The 21,025-nt window shown below is 48.6% G+C and overlaps 1 protein-coding gene across 6 annotated transcripts in view; it reads left to right on the forward strand.

Annotated features, from left to right (window-relative positions):
* Megf11 (multiple EGF like domains 11) overlaps positions 1-21,025 on the forward strand; it is a 325,224-nt gene that overhangs the window by 136,582 nt on the left and 167,617 nt on the right. For all 6 annotated transcript variants that reach the window (XM_031346087.1, XM_031346089.1, XM_031346088.1 and 3 more), the window contains exon 5: positions 20,270-20,362. In XM_031346087.1, coding sequence (XP_031201947.1) covers positions 20,270-20,362 — 93 coding nt within the window. The remainder of the gene's footprint in view (positions 1-20,269; positions 20,363-21,025) is intronic.

A 21,025-nucleotide genomic window follows, 5' to 3' on the forward strand; every position in this document is an offset into this window, starting at 1 on the left:
CATATTTACTTTGATCTTAGCACAAGTCTGTGCCTTCCACATAATATCTCTTCAGGTGTTCTTTTTCTTTGCATATGTGTGCATGTGGGTAAGTAGTGTGTCTGTCTGTCTGTCTGTCTGAGGTACGTGTGTGTGTGTGTGTGTGCATGTGTGTATGTGGTATGTATGTATGTTTGTCATGTACGTGTGTGTGTAAGTGGTGTGAATGTCTATCTGTTCTGCATGTATATATGTAGTGTGTATGTCTGTCTGTACATGTGTGAGGTGCATGTGCGTGTAAGCCTAAGGTTGATTTCAGGTGTCTTTCTTGACTCCCCTCTACCTTATTCACTGAGTTAGGATCTCTCTGAACCCGGAGTCTGTTGATTCTTCCAGTCTAGATAACCAGCTTGCCCCAAAGAATCCCTTCTCTGCCTCTCATGAGTTTGTATCACAGGCAGGCCACCTGTCTACTTCTGTGTGGGTTCTGGGGATCTGAACATTGGTCCTCAAGACTGTATGGCAAGCATTCCCAAGCCCAGCTCTTCAGATATTTAAAGAACCCCCTCTCATTTCCCTGCCAAAACATTTTCTTTTTCCAGGCTAAAATCATTTATTGACTTAACAATTGGTTTTCAAGTACCTCTTATGCACTAGGCTGTGGGCTAAGTGCTAGAGAGACAGAAATTCACAAAGCAGGCATGTTCTTTTATCCAGGAACCTCACAATCCAGCATGACATTAGTCCCAGGCATCCCTGTCCATCCCCTTGAATAGAAGAAGGGCTTCAGGTCTAGCTTGATCACAACAGAAAATGGCAGCCCTACTTTGAATCCTACATTTCTATTCATGCCTACGTGATGCTGGGGGAACCACTGAACCTCCTTGGAGGTCCTCTGCAGGATCTTTGTTGCCTAGTTACCTCTCAGGGGTAGTATGTAGGGCCAAGTAGGATTGGATTTTCCCTTTGCTGTACCATGTGTGAGGTGTTGCACTTGATTCTGTAGGAACAGAGGGCAGGAAAAGAAAGATGCCTATGGGCTGGTGTCCTGACATTCATTATTATTACACCTGTCATCCATTCAGCAAGTATAACTTAAGTTATCAGACAACTCCCTCCCCCTCTTTCTTCCAGTCAGTCAGTCAGTCAGTCAATCTGTCTGTCTGTCCATCTGTCTGTCTGTCCATCTGTCTGTCTGTCTGTCGAGGTACAGGAGAATCAAATTCAAGGCCTTGTGTGTGTTAGGCAAGCACTCTACCACAAAGTTGCACTTAGCCTTCACTTGCTTTTAGTCTGACATTATATATCGAGTAAATGCTGCACCTTGGCTCAAAGCTGGGTATAGATCTCAGGTGTGGACAAGCGAGATGAGCTTTCCACTCTATGGATCTGGCTGCCCACTGAAAGGCTTCCAGAAGTTATCCCCAAATAAATCACAGATGATGTTTTTGATTGGTCCCATGCAGGAAAAGAACCTGGGGTTCTGCAAGCCAATCATGCCCACGCCCTCAGATGGGAATATGGGGGAGTAAGGGAAGGGTTATGAAGCTGGAATCTTAAGAGTTCACCTGGGTAGCAGAACTGAATGAGAGGAGCTTCTGAGGTGGGCAAGGGTTCTGTGTACTAAGAAACTAGAAGTTTGATCCTCAGAGCCTGTGGTGGTTGGAATAATAATGGCTCCCACAGGCTCCCATATTTCCACCAGGGAGTGGAACTATTTGAGAAGGATTAGGAGGTGTGTCTTGTTGGCAGAAGTACCTCACTAGGTATGAGCTTTGAGGTTTTAAAAGTCAATGCCAGGCCCAGGGTCTCTCTCTGCCTACAGATCAGGATGTAGCTCTTAGCTACTGCTCCAGTGCCACACATTCCACCATGCTGATAATGGACTGGCCCTCTGAAACTGTAAGCAAGTCCCCAGTTAAATGCGTTGAGTTTTCACAGTCATAGTGTTTCTTCATAGAAATAGAACAGTGACTAAGAGCACATGTGTTAAAAAAGAAAAAGCCCAGTGTGTTGGTGCACACTTGTAATTTCAGTGCTGGGGAGAGAGAGAGACAAGCGGATCTCTGGGACTTACCTGTCAGCCAACCTAGCTTGGTAAATTTCAGGTCAATAAAACCCTGTGCTCCCCTAAAGGATGAAATAATACCTAGTGTTGTCATCTGATATTTGAGTGCAAGTGCACACTCCTGCACACACATGCATACAATGCCCTGGGAGATTTTAGGGACCAGCATAGGTGGGTTGGATGAGGTGAGGTGGGGCACATTCCATGGAGTTTCCACTACAATAGAACCCATGGTCTTGACATTCCCAGTAGAATCAACAGAAACACAGGCAAGGCCTGGGAACAGAGGCTATGAAAGTTTCACTGATCCAGGCAGTGATATTAGCCTTGAGACTGTCAGATGTAGGGAACCACCACTTACCTTGGGGATTACCCCTTCCTTGTGTGCAACAAGATTCCTATGGTAGACAATACTGCTGATGTCTAACTCCCTCTGTAGATAACTGGGTTTCCCACCTGACTACTCCTAGAGGATCCTGTGAGCTGCAAGTCAAGAGAGAGCAGAGAAGAGATGGGAAGTCAGGGATGCTCATGGCTGAGAGGGGCCTTTGCAGACCCTCGTGTTAGGAAGGAGACAGCTGATGAGTGAGATCCACACTCTTCTCCCTCCTCCCTCTGCGATCTTCTTTCCACCCTCTATGTTCTGCGTAGCCTTTCCCTGCAAGGCATTGCCAGCTGCTGGTTCTTATACACATAGGGAAAAGCACCCACAGAGAGTGAGTCACTCTAGGAATTAGCTAATTTCCAAATTCCTAAGTGGTGAAAACAAAATTTGAGCACAGCCTCGCAAGTCTCCTACAGTACTTTAAGACTTACTATATTTGGCGTGAGTGCGTGTGTGCGTATGCCTGTTCACATGTGTTGGGCACACACGTGTTTACTCTACATATGTATATGGAGCCCCAAAATTGAAGATTGAAGTTGTGTGTCTTCCTTAACTGCTCTCCACTTCATGCAGGGTCTCTCACTGAACACAGAACTGGCCAACTTCAGGCAGTCTAGCTAGCTTGTTCTAGGCATCCCGTCCCTGCCTCCCAAGGGCTGCTGGAATTATAGGCAGGTGCCATGCTTGCTTGGTTTTTACATGGGTCCTGGGAATCCAAATTCCAGTGCTTTTTCAGCAAGTGACTTATCCACCGGGCCATCTCCCCAGCCCACACGCTTGACAATTTCTGCAAAGACACCCTTGTGTTAGACTGTGTGTGCCAGTGGCAACCAATGACTTACCACTCTCATTCTGGCTTCTGGGAAGCCAAGAGTATCCAAGGCCATTCAGACAAATTCCTGCTCTGGTCCTGGAGGAATGTGGAGCAGGGCTCTGGGCATGTGTGTGTCTCCCAGAGTATGAAAGGAGGAAGTTCAAGGATGAGGCCTGACCTCTGGCTTCTGGATGCTTGGTCTCCATGGTGACCCCTGAGATGCACTCTGGGTAGCATACTGTTTCTGTTGCTCTGGTGAAATATTCTGTTGAGTGCTTGTAGGAATGCTTTTTGGGGCACAGTGTAGCAGAGGCAACATTATTTATGTGTTTAAAGGGTTGAATTAGAAGTCACCTTTCCTTTATCGTTTGATCCCCTGGGAGAAAAGGAGTCTTGTCTTTCTCAGGCTTTCTGGCTCACGACACTGGTGTTCTCCACTGCCAGATGCTCTGTCCGTGCGCAGCCTACAAGGTCAGGCTTTGGTCCCCAGCCCATCAAAGCTGCCTGCTATGGTTTTGTGTCACCTTTCTCAGCAGCTATCCAGCATCTGTCTGGCATCCACTCTGCACGGCCTTTGCACGGCCTGTGGGTCAGAAGGAGCAGCAGACAGGGGTCTTTGTCCTCAGTGGCAGAACGTAGTCTAGACGTCCAGATGAGCCCCCCCCCCCCATATTGGGTGATGACTGGTGACAACCTGCTGTGACTGACATCATGAGGACACTGCAGATGCTGTGGACCACAGAGAGAAGTTGCCAGAGGTGGTGCCCTCATGACTTTGAGACTCAATGTCCTTGTCTGTAAAGTGGAGATTGCAGATCTGTTTTGCCTGTTTAAGGGAACTGGAGCAACAGAGGAAGAGACAGACATAGGCCTTAGAAGTCAGACAGTGGGCAGGGGATGTGGCTCAGTCAGTGGATGCTTACCTAATGTATGGAGCTTGGTTTAGTCACCATCACTGCACAAACAGGGTATGGTGGCATGGGCTTGTAATCCTAGCACTTGATGAAAAACTAGAAGATTATAAATTCAAGGTCATTCTCAACTTCATAGCAAGCTCAAGATAAGCATGGGGGATGGGTGACCCTGTCTCATAAGAGAGAAAGGGAGGGAGGGAGAAAGAGAGGAGAGAGAGAGAGAGAGAGAGAGAGAGAGAGAGAGAGGAAAACCAAACCATAGAAGATCATTCTAGGCTACAAAGTCAGTTTAAGGCTAGCCTGCACTACATTGTATACTCTGTCTCAAACAAACAAGCAAACAAGTAACTCCAAGACTTAGAAAACAGAAAAGGGGCCAGATGACTATTATCAAAGTACTCCAAAAGCAGTCTGAAGTCTGTTTGTCCTTCTTCAATCTGTCTGTCCCTCCATCTCTTCCCTCTACCTCCCATCTGTTTTTGTTTCTTTCTTCACTCATCTTCAGGATCTCTTCTCTATGTAAATACCATGACGATTACAGATCAGAGAGGGGCTGAGGAGCTGAAGAGAGGGAAGGAGGAAGGAGGCGGGTGGCTCACTGGATCACTTTGAGAAAGTTGGGATGAGTGAGAGCGAGGCTCGAGGCTCTCAGTGTGACGCAGATGGAAAGGTCATCCTGAGAAGTGTGCGAAGCTCCATTTTGTTAGGTGTTGGATGAGACCTGTGGGATATGAATGCTGCCAAGCTTCACTGCTGCCTTCCCTTCCCTCAGGCACTGTGGGGCCCCTGGAGAACCTGCTGCTGTCCAGGGCTTGGTGTAATGGAGACCTGTAGGGAGGTGACTTCTGGGGTCTCCACTCAGCAGCAGGCAGAGGCTATACAGTCTAGCCCTTAGATAGAGGTAAATGGTTCCCCCAACTTTCCAGCTTACAATTTCTTAGGGAGCTGTGTGGTCACACATTGTCACTGGGACTGGTTAGTGTGTAGATGTTGATGGATTCCTCCAGGAGAGGTTCCTGTGAGTGACCACAGACTCTTTCCCGAGACTCTTCTGTTTTCCCAGTTTCAGTAGTCTTTGTTTTCTGTACCTGTAACATGGTCTCCTGGCTCAGGATGTATCAGCTGCAGAAGCAGATGAACACTCACAAGCCACTCTCCTGGAGGAGGGGTTACTGGCTGTGTGGTCTTTGCAGACATGTTTGGAGGTGTATTTAAGGACATGTATATTCTTGCCCTGTAATTTCTCACAGAGGGGACCGTTCTGATCTTTGATCTAGCCCAGCTTCCTAGGCTTTACTGCACTGATGCCATAGTGCGTGACTGTATTTTCCTACTTGGGGTATGTGTGTGCGTGTGTGCGTGCTGATTTTGTCTTTTTCTTGTGGCTGGATGGTTAGTTGTGCCCAGGACCCTGCTGCTGTCACCAGTGTTATGTATGGCACAGGATGACCATGCATCCTGTCATGTGCTCAAGTTCAAGTATATTGAAGCTAAGCTTCTCCCCCAAAAGACACAGGGTAAAATGAGTATGTGGAAGAGGGTCCCTGACCTTTCACCCCAGCTGTTTCTTTGCCTAGCTTCCACAATCCTACTCTGGTGCTTTCTGCCTGCCAGTGTCTCCCTTTTCTCCATTTGTCTTGCGAGCTTAGGTCTGTCAGAGTGTCCGAGGTGCGGAGAGTCTTTTCACCTCTGAGTCACCGTACAGCCCTCAGTCGTTACTGTCTTTACTACTTAGAAGTTGGATAACATGTGCTAATAGACTTTAAGCATTATTTTAAATAATGCTTAAATAATCCACTTGCAGGCAGGGGCCTCTGACTCATAGGCCAGAGCAGCAAAAGGAGGCCAGGGCAGAGAGGAATCTTTTTAGTGACATAGAGGCTCCTGGAAGGAGGAACACTCCCGGCAGTCAACACCATGAGAAGGCAATGAGAACACAATGAGAAGAACCCATTCTTGAAATCAAAAGTTCAGGGAACTTAGAGTTCCCATGGCCAAGCAGTCCCTGATTTAGCATCTCATAGGAGTGAAATTTAAAACCAGCAGAACCATAGGCTGCTTGCTGTGGAGGATGCAATGGGTACTGAACCCTTGGTGGTCTTCATGCCAAATGGGGTGATGGCCTCAGAGCAGGCCCAGAAAAAGACTAATATCAAAGGGAGGGTGGTTCTGTAGAGTGGGCACCATGCATCCTAGCCATACCCGATGGGAGCTGTGCTTCCTACCAGTCTGTCAAAGGCCTCCTTCAGATCTGGACAGAAAGAAGACTTGGGAAGCTGGTCAGGTGGAATCAGAAGGGACCTGGAGCCAGAGGCAGGAAGGGCAAGTTTAGCAGCACTGCACACAAGCTCTGAGAAGGCAGATTTCAGTGGTGATCAGAGCTGCCCAGAGTATCAGGGACAACGTGGATTCATTCCTTCAGATACCCAAAAGCTGTTTACAAAGCTGCTCAGTGCTCATGCGGGGCCGTACCCCAAGACGTAGCAGCAAGAGTGAGAGTCTCATTCTTCCAGTCAAGAGACAAGTGGTGTCATGTGACCAGTGTCATGTGATCAGGAGGGGTTGGGAAGGTGCTAGAACACACTTCAGGGCTGCCTTACCTACGGAGGCTATTCAGGGACTGCTTCTTAAAGTGGGTGACATTTGAAGAGAGACCTCCATTGGTCATGTTCAGAAGGGAGGCTGGTTGGTGCAAAGGCCTAGGAGCTGGAAAGAACCATTTTCACTTGACATGGTTGCAGCTGATTGAGGCTGGAACAAAGCAGCTGTTTGCTGCTGACAGAACTGGGGATGGGATTTGACAAGGAGCTATAAATGTTAATGTCTAGCTGAAGTAGAGGTGGGGTCATTATCTGGCCCTCTTTGGGAAGATACTATGCTTCTAAGTGCCTTTGAAAATCTCTGAGCTTAGCATGTCTATATTTTGTATGTATGTATGTATGTATGTATTATGTATTATGTATGTATGTATGTATTATGTATGTATGTATTATGTATGTGCTTTTATGTTCATGCATATGTGTTTACACATGTGTGGAGGTGTTTGTGGAGGCCAGAGGTCAACCTCAGTTGTCTTCCTCAATCTGTTTCCACCTTATTTTTGAGAGTCTCTCATTGAACTCACAGTTCACCTAGGCTGGCTTGGCTTGTGAGCTCCAGGGATCTGCCCATCTCTGCCTCCTTTCATAGATCCCGTGTTAAAGACCTATGTCTCTAATGTCTCTATACCTATTTTTTTTTAACATAGGTTCAGAGAATCTATGTAAAACTCAGATCCTCATGCTTACATAGCAAGCACTTTATTGACTGAGCCATCTCCTAGGCATATCTGAGGGTCAAACTCATGCTACCTCTTCTAAAACCAGGGGTCAAGTCTTGAGCTAGGATTTCTGAGCCCTTGCTGGAGCCAAACTGTGTGTAATCTTTCTCTTGCTTTGCCCTCCCAACCCTTGGGTTGCTTTACAGATAGGCCCTGGGGGCTTTGTAACAAGGGTCATATTAATTGCTCAGGGTTATAAAAAGCTTGCCAGGGAGAGGCACGGGGACTCCCACCCAAGTCTGTCCAACTGACAGGTGCATGCTGGCCCACTCTCATCTGCTTGGCACCTGTCTGATGAAACACGGGGAACACAGGAACTGTGCACTGGTTCATCTGTCCATCCTCCATCACCACCTTTTTGGGGACCCTGTCACTCAAACCACAAGAAGAGACCAGCTCCTTTGAAGAAGACTAAGTTTTTAGAGAAGCAGAACTTTTTTTTTTTTTAAATCAGTGTTGAAAAAGAAAAGGAAGAAAAAAAAAAGTACTTGACAAGCCTCATGCTTTGCTTGCCTCGTAGGTGGCGAGGATCAATTTCCTAAAGAAAAAAAAATCAATCAGTCGGAATGTGTCTTTCTGGAGAAAGTCTGGCATCTGTCAAATGGGGGAAAAAAAGACCTAGAAAAACCTCTCCTTGGGTCGTGTGCTGGGGGTTGCTGACTCAGGCCGTATGTTCCAAAGCCATTAACAAGTTGAAAGCTGTTGCTCCTTGCAGGGACACAGGGTGGGGAGTTGGAGCAGCTCAACTGTGAAAATCCTCTACAAATTGGGGAAGGCTGGGCTGGCAGGAGCAGAGCCTGGGCCTTCTGCACCCACGGAAGCTGCTGACTACCATGCCATGGCTTTTATCAGGCCTGTGGTTGGCAGACTTGCTGTATGCAGGCACATGATAGCAGCGTTCTGACAGGCGGCAATTTTAATTGGTAAACAGGTTTCTCTCTGTTAAGCCACGTTTGAAGCAAGTCAGGCTAATATCTTAGGATGATTGGTAGAGATGTGAGGGAGGTCCCCTGATGCGGGGGGTCGGGGGGGGGTAGGGTGTTATCATCTGGTGTTTGAGGATAGATGGCTCCCCTGGGCTCTAGAATGGGATGGAGGTTTGCCCCCCACCCCTCCGCTGGGTTTGGCTGTGACAAGACAGTCTGTGCCAGCTGCAGTCACTGGCATTTTTCTAAGAAGCATTTTTCAGGGCTGGGATGTTGCTAAGTTGGTAGAGTGCTTGCCTAGCATTCTGGAGGCCCTGGATCTCATCCACCCTCAGTACTGCAGGGATGGGCTTGGTGGTCCAGCTGTAATCACAGCACCCAGGAGGCGTATATAGGCAGAGCGTCAGAAGTTCAAAATCATCTTCAGCAACATAGTAAGTGGAGGCCAGCCTGGGCTACTCAAAAACAAACAGACAAACAAAGACAGACAAATAAGCAAAACACAAACAAACAAACAAACACCCTTTGCCATCCCGCCATGGAGGTGGGGCTTAAGCATAGTCAGGTGTTTTAGCTGAGTGATTGCATTCGCCCTCAAGCGGACTGGTATGGCCCTCATAGGAGAGAATAGGTCCTGGATCGGGAAGGGCAGGGGTCCAGTTTGTGTTGACTATGCTTCTCTTGTGTCTGGTTCCATGCTGGGACACTGAGATATTGAACCTCTTTCTTGCCTTTGTGGAGTTGGTTTGAGCTCAGTAAGTAGAATGGAGAAATGAGTGCTAGATAACAAGGTGGCCCAGCTTGGGGCAGGGTAGGATTATGTAGTCACGAGGAACTTCCTGGAGGAGGTGATATTAAAGTGAACATGACAGGTAGGCACATTTTCACACACACTCCCTAGTGGTGCAGTACAACTCTGGAGCCCCATGAGAGATAGATTTTGGCAGCTGGGTCATGGCCTTCTTGTAGAATGTTCTCTGAGGGTCAGAAGAGGAAGGGGCTGTACACACCGTTCCTCTTGGTGGATTGTTGTTAACCAGTGGCCTGACCCAGGCTGTGGCTTTCTCCACTCCCTGTCTCCAAGAGCCCAACTCTCTGAGCTAAAGTTGTCTCTCCCTCCTTATGTCTACTAACAAGGAATTCTTCCTGGCCCTAACTCAGGTTTTTGGATCATTTTTCTGAGCTGAAAGTGCCACAGTGGGACTATGATGTCCCAGGTCTTCTACCCAGCCTTGAGAAGAGGAATATTGACGACAGCAAGACTGGGAAAGGGCACAGCTGCAAGCTCTGGCTGTAGGTGGCTTCAGGTCTCTGCAGTAATGCTCCCGGGTTACAGATAAGGCAGGTGAGGAAGCTGAGCAGCTAATGAGCGGAGCAGGAACCCAGAGGTGAATGCATAACATCAAAAAACCTTCTGGTGACATCCTAGTGGCTTCTTGCCACTTCTGTAGACTCGGACCAATTGGCAGAGTGATGCCAGCTGATAGACTCACCTGGAGTTTTGATAAGACAGACTCAGGTGGTGAGGCAAGACCTATGGGAAGACATGTGATGTTTGGAGATAAATGGGACCCAACAGACAATGATGGCAGGTTTGCATAGCTAGCTTTGCAATGCTTCGTGGTCTCCTGCCTTCGCTGATCTTCACTTCGTTGAGAGAGGGATGGCAAAGAACGTCCCCTGGCATCCCTGCTGGTCCAGGTCCCTCCTGCTAGTTTGTGCTGCCTTGGCTGAGGTCTGGATGTCTCTGCTAGGCCGTGCCACTGCTGCTGAGGCCTGGATGTCTCTGCTAGGCCGTGCTACTGCTGCTGAGGCCTAGATGTCTCTGCTAGGCAGTGCCACTGCTACTCAGGCCTGGATGTCTCTGCTAGGCCGTGCCACTGCTGCTCAGGCCTAGATGTCTCTGCTAGGCTGTACCACTGCTGCTGATTCGTGTTTGCTACCCAGACACTACTGAACCATTACTAAAAGTAGACTTTGAAAAAAGTTAAAGACAACAGTGGGATGGCACTTTCAGCCTCGGATCTCCAGATCAGGAAGGGTTTGTGCCTGTCAGAGCCTTCCAGCAGGGGAGCTGATGTTTCCCTAAACTTGACTGCTCATCTCCTGGAGTCAAACATGGCCACAGCCACCCAAAGCCAAGCCTAGATGTGCTGAAAAGAGGAGCCTGCTGACTTGGCTCCTTGGCTCAGGAGGGAACTCAGGGATAGTGATTACAAAGGGCTGGGTGAAACTCATCTACAGATTGTTTCAGAAGCCCCCCGGGGATGCCTATGTCTCCCCCTCCCACACACACACAGACATACATACTTGGCATATAGGGGTATGTGGCTTTGGCTATGGCAGAATCATTCATGCTAAGCATGTCCCCTCAGAATTGGCACTTAGGCCTACTTGGATGGAGGTCATTTTGTTTCTAAGCAGAATCCAATGACAACCTGGTCTGTGGCTCCTGCCAGGAATGCTAATGTTGGGTTGATCAATGTACCTTGGGGCACAGGGGGAAAAGGGGTCATGGGAAGCCGCAGAAGCCATGTGCCATGGACTCCTGAGGCCACCCTGGGTCTGGACCCTAGGGCTCTTCTAGCCCTCACTAGGTATGGGGCCAGGGAGCATGGAAGTTGTCTTTATTTGTCTTGACCTTTTCATGCGAGGGAATTTTATAGTTTCATTAACTAGTTAGACCATTTGCAAGCAGCCAGGCAAGATATATTACCATGAGCACCTTGGGGACTCGTGGGTCGTCTCGGGTGGAATGCTAATAGAATGGAGAATTGATTCAAGGGGCTCTCCACCATGAGGGCCAGCCAGTGGTCAGGAAGGGCCAGTGTTCTCTCTGTAGCTTGAATCTCCTGAGGAGACCCGAGTCTATCTCGAGTATTTGCTTGGCGCCAAGCTCTCATCCTGGGACCCAGTTGCCTGTGTGAGCTCCTTCTTCCCTGAAGACTGCCACTCCAGCTGCTGCCTGCACCCTAGAGCACATTGTTCCCACACCAAGCTGCATTTTGTATGCGTGTACACACATATTTGTATGCGTTCAGCTCTCACTCGCTTGCTCCATCTCTCTCCCTTCCCCTCTCTCTTTCCCCCTCCCATATACTCAGTGGTGTGTGTGTGTGTGTGTGTGTGTGTGCACATGCATATGTGTGTGGAGGCCATAGGACAACTCAGTGTTCCTTTGACACTGTCCACCTTCCCTTTTCTTTTACATAGCCTCTCACTAGGCTGGAGCTCACTAATAGGTGAGCTGGCCACCAGTGGGCCCAAGGAATCTGCCCCTCCAGCACTGGGATTATATACATGCACCATGACATCTGCTCTTATTTATATATTGTTCTTGGGCTCAAACTCAGGTCCTCTACTAAGGTAGTTCTTCATTCCCCTCAAGCTTCATTTGAATTGTCCCCTAAACCAAAAGCTGCTGCACAATAGACCTGCACACCCAGAGCTAGAGTGGCAGTGGGTCATTACCTCTAACCCCTTCATTTCATATTCCATACAGGGGAATGGAGGTCTGGAGGAGCAGCCATTTAGCATCATGCACATGTGTGGGCTCAGACCTTGGCATGGCTCTGGACCAGTCGAGGCTTTAGTGAAGAAAATCACTGGGGAGAGTGTAATGATAATGTGGTTGTTTTGAGAACAGGAGGCAAGGAGAGGGCTGCAGAAGTAACTCAGTCGGTAGGGTGCTTGCCTACTAATGTGCAACATCCTGGGTTCTATCCCAAACACTGCATAAACTGGGTGTGATGGTGCACTGTAATCCCAGCATTTGGGAGGTAGAGGCAGAAGAATAATTAATTAAAGGCAATCCTCTGCTACGTAGTGGGTTTGAGGTCAGTTTGGAGTACATAAGACTTCATCTCAGAAGAATAAACAAACATAGGCAGGGAATGAACTAAGAAATGGTATAGCATCTATGTGAGGCCCACTGTCATCCCTCAGGCCTGAGGGCTCCCCAGGACCTTAGACCCCTGGTGCAACCTCTCTTCCTGTCTCTTGCTGGTCATTCCCAGGGGCTGGACCTACCCAGGGGCTAGAGGAGGAGGAGGCCTGGGATGCTGTCCATGGAGGTCATCCCTGGGCACAGGGAAGGGGAGGAGGTAAGAGGGGGCGGAGACATTCCCAAGGAGTCAACACTGGCTTGTCATCTTGATTTTCCAGAAGGCACAGAATAAGTCCTTATTTGCAGGCGAGGGCTTGTGTCACTGACAGATCATGATACAGATGTGGGGAGGGGAGGGGTGGTTGAGACAAAAATGTCTAAAAAGGCTGGAGGAGGAAAAAGAAAAAAGATGAGGACTGAGAACCTAATAAACTCTCTTCCTAGCCAGATGTGTGGGTTATCAGGATCTCTCAAGGGCATTTTCCACTTGGCAGAGGGCCAGACCCCAGGATTTGGGCATGGTACGATTAGTACCTGACAGAGAGGAAGGACTGCTTACACAACCTCATTTCCTGTCACACTCACTGCAGTGACTCGTGACACGTGAACCCTTGATCACAGTTCAGGTCTTCAATGACTCTTCCATGTTACTTGTCTCTGGTCCCCAGGGAAGGAGAGGGGACTATAATAGACTACTAGGTCAGTGTAGTGGCTGCTGCAAATTCTGCTGCCTGCCTGGGTCTCCCTGGTTCCCTTGGGTGGACCAAAGCTAGATTGACTTCCTTTCAGATTTTCTATATATTTTGGTTTATTGTCTGGTTGTACTGGGGAGTTAGTTCAGTTTAGTTAGAATAAAGAAAGAGGGAGAAGCCTTAACTGTGCATAGTCCACTTTCCTCCTTCAATCAGGAACCTCCAGCATCAGGGGCCATTCCCCACATAAAATGCCTGGGATTCAATGTTCTGGGCTCAACTGACCATCTGTTTTTGGAAAACTTCTTCATACTGTCCTTACTGTTCAAAAGCACATATGGAGATGTGGAAATGAATGGATGAGCCTGTGTGCCAATAAAACTTTATTTACAAAACCAGGCAGCAGGTCAGCCAGCACCATTTACAGAGGAAGGAAAAAAAAGAAGCTCACTGAGATGTCAAGAGAGAGGTGTTGCCAAGCTCTAGGAAAGGGAAGCAAGAGGGACTAGAGGGGTGGATGCAGCTGTCTAGGTATCACCTGAGGCAGGGGGACAGCTGGTGTGATCCTTCACAGAGTCTGCCTTCAGACTTCATAGGATGTAGTCCTCATTTAAACTTGAAGACACAGGGCTGAGGAGGATGAAGGCGTGGCGTCTCTGGCACAGGTACAGTTTCTCCTACTCTATAGCCCACACCACTGTCTTTTCCAGCCACCTGGCCTGGGGCTAGTCCATGTTGAGCCAAGGGACAACTCAGAGTCTAGATGACTTCTCTGTGAGCTTGTTCTGAGGCTGTGCTCCCTATACCTGCTACACTAAACTCTGCTGGGCCAGAAGAGTGTTGGACCTACAGACACTGAGCATCTGCTGTGTGAGGGCTTACCAAAACTGAGGAGGAAGCAGCTATATCCCCCAGGGGCTGGAGACCTCAGAGGAGATCTCCCTGAGGTTAGCATTTGAGAAAATTATGATAGTGAACTTCCCCAAAGCATGCTGGGTGGGCCTTTGGTTGGATTTGCCTTAGTTTAGGGGAAATATGGCTTGGACGAAACACCATGATCAAAAGCAATTTGGGGAGGAAAACATTTATCTGGCTTACCCATCCACATCATTGCTCATCAAAGGAAATCAGGATAGAAACTCAAGCAGGGCTGGAACCCAGAGGCAGAGCCATGCAGAGGCCATGGAGGATTGCTGCTTACTGGCTTGCTCCCCATAGCTTGCTCAGCCAGCTTTCTTATAGAACCCAGTGGTGCCGGCCCAGGGGTGGCATCACTCACAATGGTCTGGGCCTTCCTCCATCAATTACTAATTAAGAAAATGCCCTACAGGTTTGCCTACAGCCTGATTTTATAGAGACATTTTTCTTTTTTCTTTCTTTCTTTCTTTCTTTCTTTTTTTTTTTTTTTTTTTTTTTTTTTTTTTTTTTTTTTTTTTTTTGTTTTTTTGTTTTTTTGTTTTTTTGTTTTTCAAAACAGGGTTTCTCTGTATAGCCCTGACTGTCCTGGAGCTCACTCTCTAAACCAGGCCGGCCTCGAATTCAGAAGTCCACCTGCCTCTGCCTCCCAAGTGCTGGGATTAAAGGCGTGCGCCACCACCGCCTGGCTTAGAGACATTTTCTTAATTGAGAGAGAGAGAGAGACAGAGACAGACAGAGACAGAGAGAGACAGAGAGAGACAGAGACAGAGAGAGACAGAGACAGAGAGACAGAGAGACAGAGAGAGGGAGAGAATGTTGTGGGAGTGTGAAGAGGTGTCAGCAGTCAACAGCTCTTGGGTTTAGACACTTACTATTGCAGGGTGTTCTTCTAAGTATTTATCTGTTACATTTATTTTTTTTAGTGGTGTGGGATGAGGAAGGGACATGCCCGTGCCACAGTGCATCTGTGGAGATAGATCAGAGCTCCATTTATGGAAGTTGGTTCTCTTCCTCCACCATGAGGAGGGCTTGAACTTACATCAGATTCATGCCCTTATCCACTGAGACATCTCGTCAACCCCAAGACATCTCATTTAGTCTTTTCAGCAGCTATGAGGTGGGTTTGACTGTTCAAGGCATGGAAGGGGGTCATTTGCTTATGGTAGTGGTGGAGTAATAGTAATTGGTAAATCTCAGATTTAAACTTAGGTTATGGCAGTCTTTCCTATCAGGGATCTGCTAGCAGACCCCTGCAGACCACTTAGCATGGACCACAATGAAGGCTGGGAGTGAGGGTAACTCTGTGTGTGTGTGTGGTGTGTGGTGTGTGTGGTATATGTGTGTGTGTATGTGTGTGTGTGTATATTGTATATGTGGTGTGTGTGTGTGGTGTGTGTGTATATTGTGTATGTGGTGTATGTGTGTGTATGTGGTGTGTGTGTATATTGTGTATGTGTTGTATGTGTGTGTGGTGTGTGTGTGGTATGTGTGTGTGTATGTGTGTGTGTGTGGTGTGTGTATATTGTGTATGTGGTATATGTGTGTGTGTATGTGTGTGTGGTATGTGTATATATTGTGTATGTGGTATATGTGTGTGTTGTGTTTTTGTGTGTGGTGTGTGTATATATTGTGTATGTGGTGTGTGTGTATGTGTGTGTGGTGTGTGTGTATATTGTGTATGTGTTGTATGTGTGTGTGGTGTGTGTGTGGTGTGTGTGTGTATGTGTGTGTGGTGTGTATATTGTGTATGTGGTATATGTGTGTGTGTATGTGTGTGGTATGTGTATATATTGTGTATGTGGTATATGTGTGTGGTGTGTTTTTGTGTGTGGTGTGTGTATATATTGTGTATGTGGTGTGTGTGTATGTGTGTGTGTGGTGTGTGTGTATATTGTGTATGTGGTGTGTGTGTGGTATATGTGTGGTATGTGTGTGCTGTGTGTGTATGTGTATGTTGTGTGTGTGGTATGTGTGATGACAAAGGCTTATGTCACAGGATGATGCCCTGTGAGTAGTGAAAGCAAGGCCCCTGTGACACTTGCTACCCCCGGCACTGCTCTTTATCAATTACCTTGATCCCCACAGCCTGAGGTGTAGCTTGTCACCGTCCTCCACTCAATGGAGAGAGGGTTGATACATAGATAGAAGTGAGCGGAGTCACTGAATAACTCCTGTAGAGCAAGCCCCTGTGCCCTGGATGCCATGTGCTCTAACTCCAGCAAACTGCTTCTCAGCAGCAGCGTCCCTAGCATGCCAGGAGGTTGGCAGACACTAGAAGATGCTAGAAGATGGCAGGGCAATGAGAAGCAGTGGAAGGAGAAGAAGTTCAGATTTCTTTCTTACACTTTCTTTTTTTGTTTGTTTTTTTTTTTCTTGTTTTGTTTTGTTTTGTTTTGTTTTGTGTTTTCGAGACAGGGTTTCTCCTGCTTGGCTGTCCTGGAACTCACTCTGTAGACCAAGCTGGCCTTGAACTCAGAAATCTTCCTGCCTCTGCCTCCCAAGTGCCGGTATTAAAGGTGTGCGCCACCACTGCCCGCCTCAGATTTCTTATTAGGGCTAGAGAGTGGAGGTGCTGCCCACTCCCCTTGACGTGAGGTTGGTCTCATCGAGTATGCACTGTGGTCTTTGCACCTGAGCACATGGACATGCAGTGGAGAGACTTGACTAAAGTCTCCTGTATCTGCAGGAGCCAAAAAGAAGGAGTCAGGGATGGCAGGGTCCTAACCCAGTCCCTCCAGAGGGTCAGCTGTATGGTGTCAGACCCAGACCCAGACTTGGACCTGGACCCAGTCCCAACCCCAGGCCCAGACTCACATCCACACCCACACCCACATGCACACCTAGACCCACACCCAGGCCCACACCCATACCCAGCCTCAGACCCAGACCCACACCCAGCCTTAGACCCAGTCCCAGACCTGGACCTGGACCCAGTCCCAACCCTAGGCCCAGACTCACACCCATACCCACATGCACACCTAGACCCACACCCAGACCCACACCCGTACCCAGCCTCAGACCCAGATTCAGACCCACACCCAGACCTGACCCCGACCCTGGTCCCCACCCCATGCCCATGCCCACTCCCAGGCCCACACTCGGGGTCATGGCATCTTAACTTCACTAACCTTCAGGTGACTCCCCCTCTCTTTCCCCAGGTGTTCAAACAGCAGCCCAAATGCCAGATCTAGCAATCCCAGCCCCAGGTGTTTGTCATCAATATTTCAGCATTCAAACATCTGTCTAAACAACACCTATGAAATATGAATGGATTGAGGTTTTAACAAGCAGACAGTGCGGGCACAGCAGCAGGACGCCGAGCAAGAGAGGGAGAGTGAGGTTTGGAGGGAACACAGGGACCCTGGCCACGTCCCTGAAAGTGGGTTTGGGACATGTGAGTGGCTGCTCTGCATGTGTGGCCTGGACACCAATATTCTGAACACGGCTAAGCTAGGGGTTATGGCTGTAGTATGTCGGGTGGCGTTTGACAACCTGTACTCTGGGTCTCCAGAGCCCTGGAGGGGACAAGGCGAGAAAGCTGTGCAGTGTATAGCTTGCTCAGAGTACCCAAAGGCCATTCCTGCTGCTTAAGGAGAGGGCGCAGGGTGCAAGCAAGTGTCCCAGGTCTCTGGGATCTGAAGAGATAGGAAGGCAGGTGAGAAACTGGCTGAGCTCTTGCTCTTTCCTCTTCCCCCTTCCAGGGGTCAAAGTCCCTCCCTCTGCAGGGTGCTCAGGTGTGGAAACTGGCTCTGGCCTGTCTCCCACTCTCACCGATACCTCACCCCTGCCCTGTGCTGTGTCTTGGTCCTTATGTTCTTGCTCCTTAGCCAGGATAGGGAGATGCTAAACAAGGGCTCACAATCTGGGCACACTCCCCGCCCCCCACCACCTTCAATGGCCTCCATCTCCAGGAAGCTCACCCTGAATTCCTGACTATCTGACAGGCCATATATACCTGAGATAATGGGTCCTAGAGCCTCAGTTTCTCCATCCGTACAATGAAGGGGCCAAGTATGATGTTCTCTTTTCCTCTGAGGTGTCTTCCATCCCTGACACCCTGCAGGTTTAGAATTTATAAAGACTCCCACTACCTCGGCAGAGACCCCAGGGTCAAAGTTTAGGCTTTCTGTACTCAGGGAAGCAAAGAGCTGGCGTTATCCTTACCAAGCTGATGAGCTGTGATCTCAACAGGCCCAGCTGTGCATCTCATAGGGTTCTCAGCCTACAGAGATAGTGACAGAGGAGAGAGAACAGTGAGGTCAGCACTGGGAGCTGGCAGGCTCCAAGGGGCTGGCATGAGATGGGGAGGAAGAGATGGGCACCTGCTTTTCTGTGTCTTCCAGGGACATAGGCCCATTTGAACCCACTTAGAAAGGTTTGGCATCACAGTGACTGGCTAGTGACAGAGAAAGTGTCTGTGACTCTAAGTGGAGCCTGGTTCCCCAGTCAGGGAGCTGGGGGAGCCATCCCTAGCGATCTCCAGCATTGGGGCTGTGCGTATCCTTAGCATAAACCAGGGCGGTCCTCTAAAGCCACTTGTGTAGATTGTTTAGGGGCTGGCTGATGAAGACCTCTGACCTGGTGTCTCCCTGCTTGGGGACCTAGACAGAGCTAAGGCAGCACCTATAGGAAGGAGCATTAGTTCCAGGGCCATTTAAGAGAGGGCTAAAAGACCCCGCACCCAACCATAACATGGCCCATTGTCACACCAGAAAGCATCTAGGCCAGGCAGGGAGGTCAGTGGCAGCCACTCTAGACTCACCCTAGGAGGCTACCTGCTCCTCAGCCCAGGCCAGAAACAGACAGCAAGATGGATTCTCACTGCTTTCAGAGTAAAAACCCTTTATCTCAAGCCCACCCGGGAGATTGACAGGGTTGATGATAGCTGCTGATTTCCCGAGCTTGCAAAATTAGTGAGGGTAGCTCGTGGGGTTTTCTGTAATTCTTGGCTGATGGATTAGGTGGTGGGGCAGATCTCTTGGGGAGCAAAGGGTGACCTTGGAAAATGTGGATTCTATCGAAAGAAGAGAGCAATAATCTCCCTTCCTCACACAGGCTGTCAATAAGCCTCCTCAGTGCCGGTGCGGTGGACGGAAACTTTGCTCACCGCCTAGCCTAGCGACTCCAGGGCTGTAGCATTTGACTGCGTGATAAGAAATTGCCAGGCACTTTCTAATTACAATTATCATCATCGTGGATGTCTCTCTTAATTACTTTCTTATAATTAGCTGTTGCTTTTCCCCCTCAGCATTTGTATACTTTGCAGATTTGCTGACATTTGAGAACCCCAAAATAGGGATGTTTGAAGAGGGGGGCGGGAAGGTGGGGGCCCAGTGTCTGCTCTTGCCAGGCAGCCTGCTACATGAGGGGCTTTACTGGGGAGAAACTGGAGCCAGCAAAAGATGGAGGGGGCAGGTTTGCTGAGCGGATGTGGCAGGAGTTTGGGAGTGTGACGAGGGGCTCTAGCAGGGTACAGGCTCCACAAATCAAACGCTGAAGTTTTTATATTTTTATATTTACTTTGCCCTTAATCACATGTGTATATGTCTGTCTATATGAGTATATGTCATTTGTTTATGAATGCCAGTTGGAGGCCAGAAGAAGACATTGAATCTCCTGAAACTGGAGTTACAAAGTGGCTATGAGTTGCCAGATGTGGATGCTAAGAACTGAACTCAAGTCCTCTGGATGATCAGCCAGTGCTCCTAACCACTGAACCATCTCTCCAGCCCCCCCAAACTCCTACTACCACTTCATAACCATTTTTCCTTTTTCTTTCTCTTCTGTCTCTGTCTCTCTGTCTCCCTTTGTCTCTGCCTGTCTCTCAATCTCTTTGAGACAGGGATTCTCTACGTAACCTAGGCTGGCCTCAAATTCATCTTGATCCTCTCACCTTAAACTCGCAGGTGTGTATCACCACAGCTAGCCTGAAGGAGAGCGTGCTTTATATAAGGCAGATCATCCACGACTAGCCTCCAACTTACTATGTAGCTGAGGATCACCCTAAGCTCTTGATCTTCCTTCCTCCACCCCCTGAGTGCTGGGATTAGGTGTGTGATACCAAACATGGTTTATGAGGTGCCGGGGATTCTCTGTCAACTGAGGAGATATTACCAAAAAGCCAAGGCTGCATTATCTTAGGTTGGTTTCATTTTAAGAAGTGAGTCTGGGGCAGACACAATGCCCTCTTGTCAGACACATTTCAAAGTTAAACAACTCAGGTCACATTAAATTTGATGTTTACCCACCAAGCCAAAGATACGTCTGGAGTATGCTTAGCACCAGGGACCCCCTGACAACGTGGCTTCTGCTCTGAGCCCAGATGGCTGGTTCTCACTGTCCGCTTTTCTCCCCTCCCATGCCCTCAGCTCTGTGCACTGAGGAGTGTATGCATGGCCGCTGCGTCTCTCCTGATACCTGCCACTGTGAGCCTGGATGGGGAGGCCCTGACTGCTCCAGCGGTGAGTCTGGGGGCTTTGGGTTATGACATGGGTGGGGGTGGTGGCATATGCAAGATTATTCTTGCGTCAGGTGGGGATGACTTGGGATGTCAAAAAGAAGCCAGTTGCACTTAGTAAGTGGCAACGTTTGTTGGAGTCAAGGGCTTTAGGGTCATGGGGGGACTTATGGGGTCTGTGAGGGTTGTAAATGTAGAGAGGTGTGGGGTCAATTGTTTAGGGTTTTTTGATGACCCACCTCTGTATATGGTCTTTGAGGGTTGTTATTAACTTAGGATGTTGTGTATGCCTGTGTATAGATCCAGGTGGTCATTAGGCCTGGTCTTTGGTCTGGCTGGTCCAGAGACTCGGTTTCACGGGTGTCTGTGGATGTGCAAGGAGCTGCTATATATGAGGCTGGTAGGATATCTTTATGTTCCCTGCAGTAGGAGAAGGGGACAACCCTAAGGGAAGAGCACTGTGTTCCTATATCTTCGTGCATGAAGAATGCCCATTTCTTAGAGAAACCTGCCTGGTTAGGAGGCAGGCACACCTGTAGATGACCATACCAGCATGGTACATTACCTTTATTGTGGCACAAGTACCCTAGGGGATGTATGTATGTATCAGCCAAAGCTTAAGAAATTCGCTGCCAAGGGTACAGCTGAATCCTCCTCCACCTCCTCC

Source organism: Mastomys coucha, unplaced genomic scaffold (genome assembly GCF_008632895.1).
Source record: "Mastomys coucha isolate ucsf_1 unplaced genomic scaffold, UCSF_Mcou_1 pScaffold23, whole genome shotgun sequence".
Lineage (NCBI taxonomy): Eukaryota > Metazoa > Chordata > Mammalia > Rodentia > Muridae > Mastomys > Mastomys coucha.